Source organism: Sipha flava, unplaced genomic scaffold (genome assembly GCF_003268045.1).
Source record: "Sipha flava isolate LNK unplaced genomic scaffold, YSA_version1 317_pilon_pilon, whole genome shotgun sequence".
Taxonomy (NCBI): Eukaryota; Metazoa; Arthropoda; class Insecta; order Hemiptera; family Aphididae; genus Sipha; species Sipha flava.
In genome coordinates this window covers 97,635-109,715 of record NW_020272999.1, presented here as the reverse complement: position 1 = coordinate 109,715, position 12,081 = coordinate 97,635, and the positions used below count along the sequence as shown (strand labels likewise).

Below are 12,081 nucleotides of genomic sequence, written 5' to 3'. Positions count from 1 at the left end.
TTGTTGTCCGCGGCCGTCGCGTTGAATTAATATATCACGTAATAACGACGATATAATTTCGGAGTCGCTTTTCGCGTGATTCTGTGCGCCCGTGTATGTATATACTTGTGTATGTGTGTGTGTGTGTGTGTGTGTATATGTATAAATGTACATTCGACGAAAGGGAATTGTGTCCTTTTTTCCCGCACTCGCTCATCCATCTCTTCCTTCGCCGTTGTGATTAATAACGCACCTTTTCCGACAATTAATCGCCCCCTCTAACCCCCACCCCTAATACCACCATTGCCCCTCTTTCCTCACGACCACCCTCACCGCACCACACCCATAAATACATATATATATATATATTGTATATAGGACACACGCGACTATTCGACGAGAGATTGTCATCGCGCCTCACTTCTTTTCACCTCGGCCGTACGGGAAAAACGCCTCGTGCGGGGTCAATGACGATGACGAGACGACGACGACGACGACAACGTTTCCTGCGTGTCCTTACCCGCTGCCACTGAAAGAAGGGTGCGGCGGCGGTGGCGATGGTTATGCTCGCATGAATCATCGCCCCGTCCCTTTGCCCACGCCACGCTCCGTGTCCCTGCACACTTACACATACACACACTCGTACGCTTACACACGCATACGACACCGGCATAATTTTGTTTTACGGTTGACAAAACGATTAATCGTTTATATAGACACACATACAACCCCGTGAGTGCACGTAAAACGGTGAGAGGGTAACTGCATTGCACACGAATCGCGTACATAATACACACAGAGGAGCAGGAAACCCCTCTCCGTATATAATATATGAAGGGGGTTACCGGCTAGCGGTCGTTTTATTTATTTATTAGTTTTGTTTTTCACCACCGCGTTTAAGTGTAGTATCATAATGTATTATCGGTTAACGAGATGAAAATCATCGCAATCGTGTATGTACGTATATAAAATATATATACATTTATATAGAATAGGACTACATAGTATATTTTCTATATTTATACATGTATAACTGTGCAATAGGTAAATCAAACGTATAGACAATGCACCGCAGTCAACTGGTGCTGTGCCGAGTGGAAGAACAATATCATTAATCTAATAGATTTTGATATATATATATATATGCGTGCGTGTATACATACTATAGTGTGGGCGATGGATTTCTTTTTTTATGTTCTTCAAATGTAGACCTTGCGGGTTGAGCAAAGAGAGACGAGTACGGAGAAACAGACAAGATATCTATCGCCGCCGCCACTGCACGCCGAGAACATATTACAGTATGTGTATAAAAGAAAGTTCAATTTTCCGGACGATTGTCGTGCGCGCCCATTGTGCTGTATATACGTATACATTTGTGTGAGTTGTATATACCGTTTTTCCATCCGATTTTTATCTCTGATCGCGTTTTTTCGTGTATATTACTGTGGTGGCGCGGTGGCGGCATGTATACACGCGAAGTGAAATCGTCCTGAAGATCACCACGCCAGATACCGCGGGCACAACGACGATCTCGGAAAATAATATGTAAAAAGGGATTTCACCCGTATAATACATACACCCACACACACAGAAACACGTATTGATATCTATTTGTTTACGTAAATGTATGTGTGTACGTCCTTCAGAGGTTTTTAATATAATTGCATTAGCCGACGTGGAACAAAACTCCTTCGTGTGTCTCGTGGCGAGTTCGTCGTATCTGTAGTAATGTCCGCACCGGATCATTCAAGACCTAAGCTGACGGTATACGTATATTATATCCATAGCAGTATTATTATTATTATTATTATTATTATTATTATTATTACTGTATAGCTGTTCCTCGGGGACAAAGGCCGTACATAATATTATCCGCGTACATCTGTACGTATACTATTTTCATTTTTCAAACGCACCTCTCTCGCGTCGATTCCCCTATTCCATCCCTAAACGTGACAAGCGGACGAGGAAACCGTATGAGAAATATTATTATGTAAACGTAATTTTATATAGTTTTATCAGATTTTCTTATCGAATTGGATGCATGTGGATTGCACGTGGAAGCATATATATTATAGTACGAATGTGTATTTTTTTGCCTTGCCTAAACAAAACAATAACCAAATAATAATTAAAATAACCGTAATCACTGCCTATCAATATTATTAAATTTAATCCGTGTGTCGTGATATACATATATCATTATATCGTCATTGAGAATCTATCCATTGACTTTATTCTGTGACAGTACATGTAAAAAATAATGTAACACAAACCTATAAATAAAATACATCCATTAATCTCACCAATACAAAACGTTTTTACTATTTTCATTGTCCGTATATTTGACTACTATTCAATATTATGAGTCATCGGTATTAATGTTATTCATTATTTCGTTTTACCATATTTTATGTACACTGAAATCACTATCTAATTTAATAACTATTTTTTTGTAAATTGGTATACCTATATACAACGAGTTTGATTGAACGAATTTAACTTTCTGGATTCGTTTGTTAAAACGTTAAATCATGGCATTTTGTACGTAATGATTTATAAGTTTTAAAATTGTAAAACAACATAGTTTTTATTTGTATGCATTTTTCGCTAAAAATAAAATTTCAAACGCAACGTTGATAATTGCATCATTTTTAGCAAAATATGATGACGTCAATTAATTCGTTTATAGCAAATTTAAAAATCTTATTTTTACATCAAAAAACTAAAATCTCTTCGTTTATTTCTCAGGATTTCACCTTATCAAATCACTAATTTCTTTTATTTCAAATTATAAATTATTCCATTCGCTAATAATTTTAAGTACCTATATATTCATGTATTTTTACCATACAATTAGACAATAGTTTTACTTAGAGCGTGGGATTTCAACGCGTAATATTATTTTATTTTTTCTCCTTACCTATAATATCGTCATGAAGATATGAACCACCGTAATCATCGGGAATGATTCAGTCAACTCATTTGCTCCGTTTACCGAAATGTTGACAGATTACTATAATCATCGACATTTCGAGTATTTTTCCCATGCCAAACGTAAGGAGAGTACAGGTCCACGCTGTTATCGGAAAAATAAAATATATAACAATATTAAACAAAATAACTTTTGTCCAAAAACATAATGATATTTAAAATTAGAAAATCGTGTAAGGTAAACCAACGATTGTACCGCCGTATAGTTATAATAATTGGACGATATCGAGTGCATCTTTTTTATTCGGCAGTGGTACACCTATTAACGGTCGAACAGTGTAATAATATACGGATAATTGCGTTTCCAGAGGTTTTCCCAATAGTGTACACACTCTCGCGGTGTCTAACGTGGGGTGCGTGTAAATCCCGCGAGTACAACATTATTTATACATTATGTCGGCAATTGTTGAGTGAAAACGGTTTCGGGCACGTTCTTCTAGATGCGAGGAAATGACGATTTGGGAATGTTTCACCGGTACCTACGCGGCGCCGTAACTAGAGTGTAGAAGACCTAGGTGCAGACGAATATGTACATGGGCCACTCTTTCTCGAGATACATAAATAAGTCGGACTGACTTCACACTACGGGAATTTTTTACTCCTTAGATCGGATAGCATTTGTGGGTGTATTGAATTTTAAAGAACCGATAGATAATTTTCTAGCTGAAACAATTCTGTGTAAAGCTTCAACTTAGTAGGTATACAAGATCGTAATTGTGTATTGAGCGGTGGATTTTATTAATAAAAATCATTGTAGAATAAACTACAAAGATAAACAAAATATATAATATGAATATGGGATTATTGATTTTATAAATATGATTTACAATAAAATATAAAAGTAATCTATTCATGCATTCTAGGCTTAGTATTTTTCCCCAATATTTAAATAAATTCCAAATAAAACGTACCAGACCTTTACATTTTTTTTTTGTATAAAATTAAATACAAGATAATAATACAATAATTATGAATCAAATTAAATCAAATAAAAAAAAAAAAAAAAAAAAGTGGACGACTATCTGCTATAGGCCCTTTGACCCTGCGGATCCCAGTGCTGTGCACCGCTTGCACCTATGATTTTTACGGCACTGGGTGGGTACACGGATTATAATCCTCATATCCGTACGCCGTATGACTCTTTGAGTGACCGTGCGCGTCGGCCACTTGTTAAATTACGAATAAAAACCACTCGCTGTGCCGAATGTTAACAATAATAATAATAATCCATCGTCGTCCGGCGGTCGCCGAAGACGAGAGCCACCGCCCGCGGAGGAGGTGGCCGGGAGGCGTCCGCCCCGATAGCGCCGCGCTTTATCGCCGTGTCGCAACCATACATCTCGAACGTTCGGCGTCTGTCGGCGGGACTCGGGTCGACGGCGACGCGTGCGTGCGGTGTCCAGGCGGCGGGCGTAGGCGCGGGCCCGTCGAGCTTTGCCCGCCAGTATGCCGCCATGCTTTGCGCTCGACGCTGACGCCCGCGACCAACTGCACCAGTAGTCAGGACGCAACCGTCACGCCGAGTCCTCCGCCGCCGGCCCGCTGCTCCTACGTCTCTTCTGCGCTTCTCGTCCGCGATCGCGCGACCAGTCCAGCCGCTACCGGGTTACGTTCACGTACCTGTCCGCGGTACGGTATCTTCTACGCCGCACACGCGTTTAGTACCTTCGTCGACCGGTCCTTCCCGTATCCGCTACTGCACAACACACGTCGTCGCCATGTACACAGCCGCAGCCGCTGCCGCCGCCGCTGCGGCCACCGGCGGGGCCAACGGGTCCACTTTCGACAGTTACTCATACCGACTGTGGTGTTTGGCCAACGTATGGAGCTGCAGCAACCGTAAGTTTAACGCCGCACCCGTTCTCATCATTATTATTATTATCATTCGTGTATCTCCAAAATATGAAACTGTGTTACATGTGGTTCATGTGCTCGTGATTTGTTTCAAAGGGGTATTTGTACCAAAAAAAGAAAAAAATTACTATTTTATTCTATTGATATTCCCGTTGGGAGTATCGACTACTTTTCGTGAGCGGTTCTATGTAAATATTCACTTAGATTTTGCTCTTGCACGTTCCGTTTACGATTACATCGTCCGTCACAACGGAACTGCATAATATCATAATCATTACGTATGATTATGTACCGCATAATGTTTATTCATTTAATATTCGTTAAGATCTTAAAATGTATTTTTCACGAGCTATACTTGCGGAGCGGCAAATTTTCGCTTTTTCTGAAACAACGTATTTTCAATCGTTTTCTCGCTATTTCCACTACATATTATTTCTATTCTGATTCGATTTAATTTCCAAGCAATTGAATAGATTTAAATGTGTGATAATATTTTTGTAAATAAAATTAAATTCCGATATCTGTTTGCAGTCTACATTGTATTCATACGAGGGACGCGTGTATGGGTATACACCATAATTGATTAGTTCATATAGATTTATATGTTTAATCAACTTTTGATGTTTATTTTCGTCTCGCGTTTGATAAAACAATACGTGTACACGTAAAAAGTTTGTTCATCGCACGACGAATAGGTTCATTATCTTCCATCCATTAGCTGTCGAGATACTGAAGTGGGAATTTATATTTTTACCCAGGTTTTGTGCTAAAATAACATCGAAACAGTAATAATTGATGACGAAAAAATATGAAATTATGTTGTGATATTCCCAAATTGAATAAGTTAAAAGAAAACAATAGTTTTATTATATTATTTAATTGACATTTATCTTTTAAACATTTTTATTTGTCAAAAAAAAAAAAAATAAATAAAAATACATACCTCAATTATATGAAATACATGATCACATTAATAAACATTTGTTTGACAACAAATTTGTAAAAAAAATATTATACAAAATAACTTTTATTTATAAATAAAATAATTATTTTTAGTTACTACTTATACAGTTAAGATCATAAAACACAGTAGTTGTTTTTCACTTTTCATGTTAGTTTTCCCCTTTTTTACTTTTTTCTTTCTTTGAAAAATGTAATAAAATATAAATTTGACACGGACATCGCACAAATCAAACGTGTGTCGGTATGTGTCAATTGATGTCCTATTTTTAATACACACTGGTTTGTAAACGCATATATTAGTGTTCCGTATATTTTTTACATGCATTATATTTTATGGTTTATAAGTAGTTTTTTTTTTTTGTATTATTTTTTTCATTCGGGTGTTTGAGGTAAAACTTTTGAAAACCGCAGTTTAAAACAATAACAATGTGTATTGTTTACCATTACCTACATGTTTATTACGTATTTCAAAATGAGAACAATATTATGTCACGTTAAAAATAATAGAAATGACCAAGTATGTATAATGTCGTTTCTCGAAACGCAGTCTCATATAGGTAACGAGAAAAAAATTATTAAAAAAAAAATTTCTGATTCCTATATTTACTAGTATTTGAATTTTACGATATAATAATATTATGTACTATAGGAATTGACAGAAAAGAAAAAAAAAAACATTTTTATCGTTGTAAATTATTGTTATAAATGCATTTTTTTTTTTTTCAATAAAATGTTTCGTTGATGATCATTGGGAGAAAAATCACCAATTAAGTCGCGTTATGTACGTAGTGTCGGTAAATTAATAATGACTGATAAACGATTGTCCGCTCGGAATACATATGTATAATAGTAAACGACAATGCGTATATACGTACACAATATTATACGTATATTATGTTGTACATGGTAACGAGAGCACCCGCGCAATCAAAAGGTCCCAACCTTTCTTTAAATACGACGTCGTCGTTATGGTGAAAACGACCTAATCGATTTAATCGGAACATTAAGAGTGAAAAAAAACGTACACACGATTGTACATCATACCATATTGTGTCAACGCGTTTATTATCTACATACATAAATATGTATTGTTGTATTGTATCGATAAATAGTTTTGCCCCGTCTTCTCGGAAAGGAATAAAAAAACAATGCCTGGTACTGTGTGTAGTCCACCGTTGCTTACTTGATTAAAAACGCAGAGGTCTAGTTATTATCATTTTTATCATCATCGTCGTTATTATTGTTCGATAAGTCGTAATAATTGAATACGTATGGATTACAAATAGTGGTCTTATCGCCGCGGCCATTCTTTGCCCTGTGAAATTCCCTCGTACGCACAACACATAACGTACCGACAATGTAGTACACCGCTCCATCATCCCTTTTCCTTCGCCGCGCACCACTTATGCGATCCAAAAGAAAAATACTTTACATACACAATATTCTACGCTCATTCGAATCATTATCGTTATTCGTCGACATTGTATAAAATAATCAAATATCTACAGAGAAAAAAATTCACTGTCCGAGCAATGAATATTATACACAATAATATACACACTTGTACGGCGGAAAACAATGACCACACTTATATTATGCACACAATACGCGTTGTAGATGTACCCACACGTACCATCGTCTGTGTGTGTGTTCCGTGTAAATCCATACGCATGTGTGTACTATAATTGTTTATTATTTATATTCACTGCGCGACGTACGCACGATCGTTTTGGGCTCTGACCCGCGGGACGGTTCGTTTCTTTCGGCCCGAGGCCGCGAGCAACCGTTCTGATTTCCGTTGTCGCTTCAATTTCTTCGTTTTCATTCAAAACGTATACAAAACGCGCCGTTGTTTCCTCTGAAAACCGCCGCGGTGCACATAAGTTTATAATGTTCTATTCGAAATAAAATAAATATCAAGTAAAATAACAAAAGTACAACATGTAACGTGCGCGTGCGCGTTACGGAGAGAAGGAAAAACTCGTATTCAAAAATCGCCGCTGCGGTTGGTACACTACGTGTTTGTCGACAGTTATTGTGTCATTGTCGTACGCGTATTGGAGTGATGAACGCAAATTATTTGGTTTTGAAAATTATTGATCAACAGATTATGTGTGTGCAGCACACGATTATTACAATGAGGTTTTTATTTATCATAATACTAAACATATAAACATATTAACCTTTCGGCCGACCGTAAACGGTATTGACGTGTATGGATAATACCAACGGATAATAGCGCGCATTATGTGTACGACACTGACACAATACGTAAAACAACTCGTAATATGTAGTATTAATAATTACAATCGTTTGATAACCGATTTGTTAACTTTATATCGTAACATTTTACAGTTTGTCACGTTGAAAACTTATGTAAATCCCTATACACACATCATCAGGTAATCTGTATAATATATACGATGATATGTGTTCATAGTGGTAATGTTAACATATTGATGGGCATATGTGAATTTTATACTACGCCCTGGATTTCATGTTTGCTCATTATACTCGTTCGTTGGTTTATTTATATGCGCATGTATTGTTTTAAACGTATAGTGTTTTCAGATTGAATTACTAGATGGACCGAATATATATAGTATTTTTTTTTTCGAGCTTATAACTCTAATTCTCCACTCTGGCCGATTGCTCTCCAGTTTCTTTAAGCTCCTTATGTGTTTAAATTTTACTTAACATGTAATCACGTTTTTATTGGTTTTTAAAAGAAAAACCGTCAAAAACTATACATACATGATGGGTATTTAATTAAAATAAATCGTCTAGTGATATTTCTTTTGAACTTATTTTAAATGTTACTTAAATCGTTATTTTTTTTTGAGAGAGAATTTTCAATATGAATTCTTGAAAATATAAAATACTAATCAGAAAATTTTCAAACCAAGCTAGTTCAAGAATTATACTGTGACAAAACACCAAATTTATTACGCGCCGTTTAAATATTATGGCTGTGTCAAGGTGCGCGACACTGTTTTACACAGATTTTCATCGAATCGATTACACCGCGGGACAACGCGTATAGACGTGTATATTGCGACTCCAAAGGTTTTACCGCTCATATCTTTTGGCACGGTTATCGGAGGTTTTCGATTTTTCTTTCTCCGAGCGGCCGCCACGGGAAATCAAAGCATTTAACCGTCTGGCGTGCGCGCACAAAACGACATTAATATGTACATAAAATACGACAGAAGCCTTGCACATAATATCACAGTAGTATGTACTATTTTACGTATTTTTCATAACACGTCATGTCGACGTCGATGAGATGTGCTTGTATCACACGAACAGATACGATATGATGTTCACGGTCGGTATGTACGTGTAAGGCCGCGATGCGTGCTCGACCGTCGCGTGTAATTACTAATAATTGTCGCGCAATTGGCCCGCGTTGACCCCAATGTTTTTCGATATTTTTATTTCCTTTTATTGAAAAGGGTCCCCGCGACGTACGTGCATCGTACGTGCGCGCAGTACACGACGCTGCAATACATTTGTATATGTAAATATCGTGATACGGGTCGAGACGAATATAATAATAATTATGTGCGCGTGTGTATAGATTATAGGCACTGCATGGAGAGTAATTTGGTTTTTTTTTTTTTGTTTGTACGGCTGCATATCGTCACATCGCCACCATCACCGGGAGGTCAATTGATATTTGACTTTCTTCGGTCCGGTTATACATGTAAATACGGTCGACGAAAAAAAAAGAAAAAGCTGATTATCATAAATAATTACGAGCGCAACTAACGTTATTGGCATGTGTATGTTCCGTATGGCGACTGAACCAATTAACCGTGGTGCCCGAAAAGGTTAATTGATGCGGGAACGGCGGCCGAGATGTTCAATTGACCCGACGCGAAACGATTATTAATTATTGGTATATACATGTTATAATGATATATATATATATATGCGTGCGCTATATTCGTTCGTATATTGTTTGTGTACACATGTATTGAGCAGTCAAATTATTAATATATTTTAAACGTTTAGCGCGCTTAGGTACAACCACTTCTAATATTTATTTCCTTTTAGAACTGCGGTCCAAATGATAAAATCTAATTGTACTTGGATTTCCTATTGTAATACATTACGTATTCTCTCGTGTCGCGTTTGTCGACTGTTGCTTTCGTAATCGTTTAGCTACGTTGATATTATATAGGCTGCACTTAAAAGCCGGTGTCCGTTGTAACAGGTGAACTGCGGTCAGAGCACCGATCATTTCGTAGCCATAAAAATTACGTATACCGTCGATTTTAGATACGACGTATTATCGTTAAAATTGGGATACAGCGCCGACGCAAACGCGGTCACTAGACGTCGCTGTAATCGTTATTCGCATTCGATTTGACAGAGACAAGTTTTCAGCGGTGAACGACTGATATCGATAGCTGTTTCATGTCGTTGAAAACGTCATCAAGTTGAAATACGCAAAAGATTAGATTGACGTCGCCGAGTCAGTTTCGAGTCGGTTTAAACTACAACGGTGTGTTCTGAAATCGACTAAGGTGCTGTGATCGTATTATTTATCTTGGCGCGCTTTTCGGGCCGTGGACGCGCGGTAGACGTATATATATATATACATATATATATATTATATATGCGCGCGCCGAGGAAATGTATTCGGCCCGGACACAGGTGAGGAACCGCGTCCAATAGGCGGCCCGGGAACGTCCCACCTGTGCGCCGCGAGCAGGTGCGCCGCGCGGGCCTATTGTACACGCCCACCTATGCCGCGCACACCTGCGCACCGCGCGGCGAATACATATATTCGCTCGCCTTCGCCCCACCGGCCGCCGAGTACGCACGTGCGCGAATACACAACTCGCGTATGCATCGCGTTCGGTGAGAGGGAGTGGGGGGGGGGGTGAACGGAAGACGTACATGTATTCACCCGGCGGATAAATCGATCTCGAAGCCGCCACCGTCTCCGCCGTTGTAGCTCGAGTACAAACGACGTGTGCATCGCGATTTTGAATCTCGGAACGATCCGGGTAAACGCGCGTAGAAGGGCGATCGCGACGGCGTTTTATTTTTTTACACTCCGCGAACGAACGTGTCGGCGAAACGGCCGAAGACGTGTGACCGATCTGAACGTATCTTTTTTCGCTTCGCACCGTACGTACGGTGGCTTATAACGTACACGTATTACGAGGCGAACGGCGACGAGTGATCTCTGGGAGCCCATCCCAACACCACCCGCCGGCCCGGCGATATATACCTCCGTCGGGGTGGCGGCGGCGGCGGCGACCGATCGATTTTCGGCCCTTTACGCCGCGCTCGCGTAGTGTTGGTGGTGGTAGTGGTGGCGGTGGTGGTGGTAGTGGTGGTGGTGACGGTTGGCGGCGGCGTATACGTATACGTACACGAGTGTATGTAAAATATAATAGAAAAGAAGGCGGAGGGAACGGTAAGAGGAAGAAAAATATTCACACACCAACACGCGCGCGTACACGCGTGTACGTACAACCACCCGGAGTCGCGTGCGTGTGGGTGCGATTGTGTGTACGCGTCCGCGTGTGTGTGCGCGTGTGTCGGCGCGGCGCTCCTGGCCGGTCGATGCGTTGATCATTTCGTACCTGCCGATCGTATGGCACGCACGTCTCCGGTGTGACATACTATCTCCGTCCGACAGCGCGCTCGCAACAGCACCGGCATAGCAGCAGGACCGGCTGCAGGTTTCCGTCCGATTATTAATAACGCCCGTACACCGCGATTAAGTATTGTTGCTCATCGCCACACATCTCGTCGTCATGTTTACGGCCGTGCAAGTGATCGGGATAATCAACGACGTGTACTACAACCGTCGCTACCCATGTAAGTCTTATACTTAGTTTTTATTTTATTTTTTTATTTATTTTTTTTTTTTATATAAATCGAGCATTATTTTTTAACACTTTTAATTCTACGACTGTTGATGTTCTTTTTTTCTACCGCTCGTGCACACGACCAACCTATCGGTTACTTTGACGTAAACCGTAGCATATTATTGCAATTGTTTAATGTTAACGTGTACCGCGATCCCGTAAATGTTGTTCAATGTTCGTCGCGCTACATTTTTTCGTTTCAATCGTCCCGTCCTCGTAAATCACTTCATCTAAATTTATAAAACGTGCATATTTTTTGAAAACGGTTTTTAATTAAAACTACTCGTATCGAGTGGTTGTACCTCGTAAAAATTTATTTATATATGTGTGTATGTATACATCTGAGTGCTGCTGATCACGAAAATAAATTTAATTTTCATAGCGCCTTATTAAAAATGTT

The 12,081-nt window shown here is 39.1% G+C and overlaps 1 protein-coding gene across 3 annotated transcripts in view; it reads left to right on the top strand.

Annotated features, from left to right (window-relative positions):
* LOC112686610 (zinc finger protein 1) overlaps positions 1–12,081 on the top strand; it is a 174,764-nt gene that overhangs the window by 149,972 nt on the left and 12,711 nt on the right. The window contains exon 1 of one of the 3 annotated variants that reach the window (XM_025558982.1): positions 4,409–4,812. The exons of 1 other annotated variant lie outside the window; for it this stretch is intronic. In XM_025558982.1, coding sequence (XP_025414767.1) covers positions 4,692–4,812 — 121 coding nt within the window. In that variant the 5' untranslated portion in view covers positions 4,409–4,691. Of the gene's footprint in view, positions 1–4,408; positions 4,813–11,310; positions 11,632–12,081 lie in introns of those variants that run through there. One more of the 3 variants, XM_025558983.1, reaches the window with a different exon arrangement.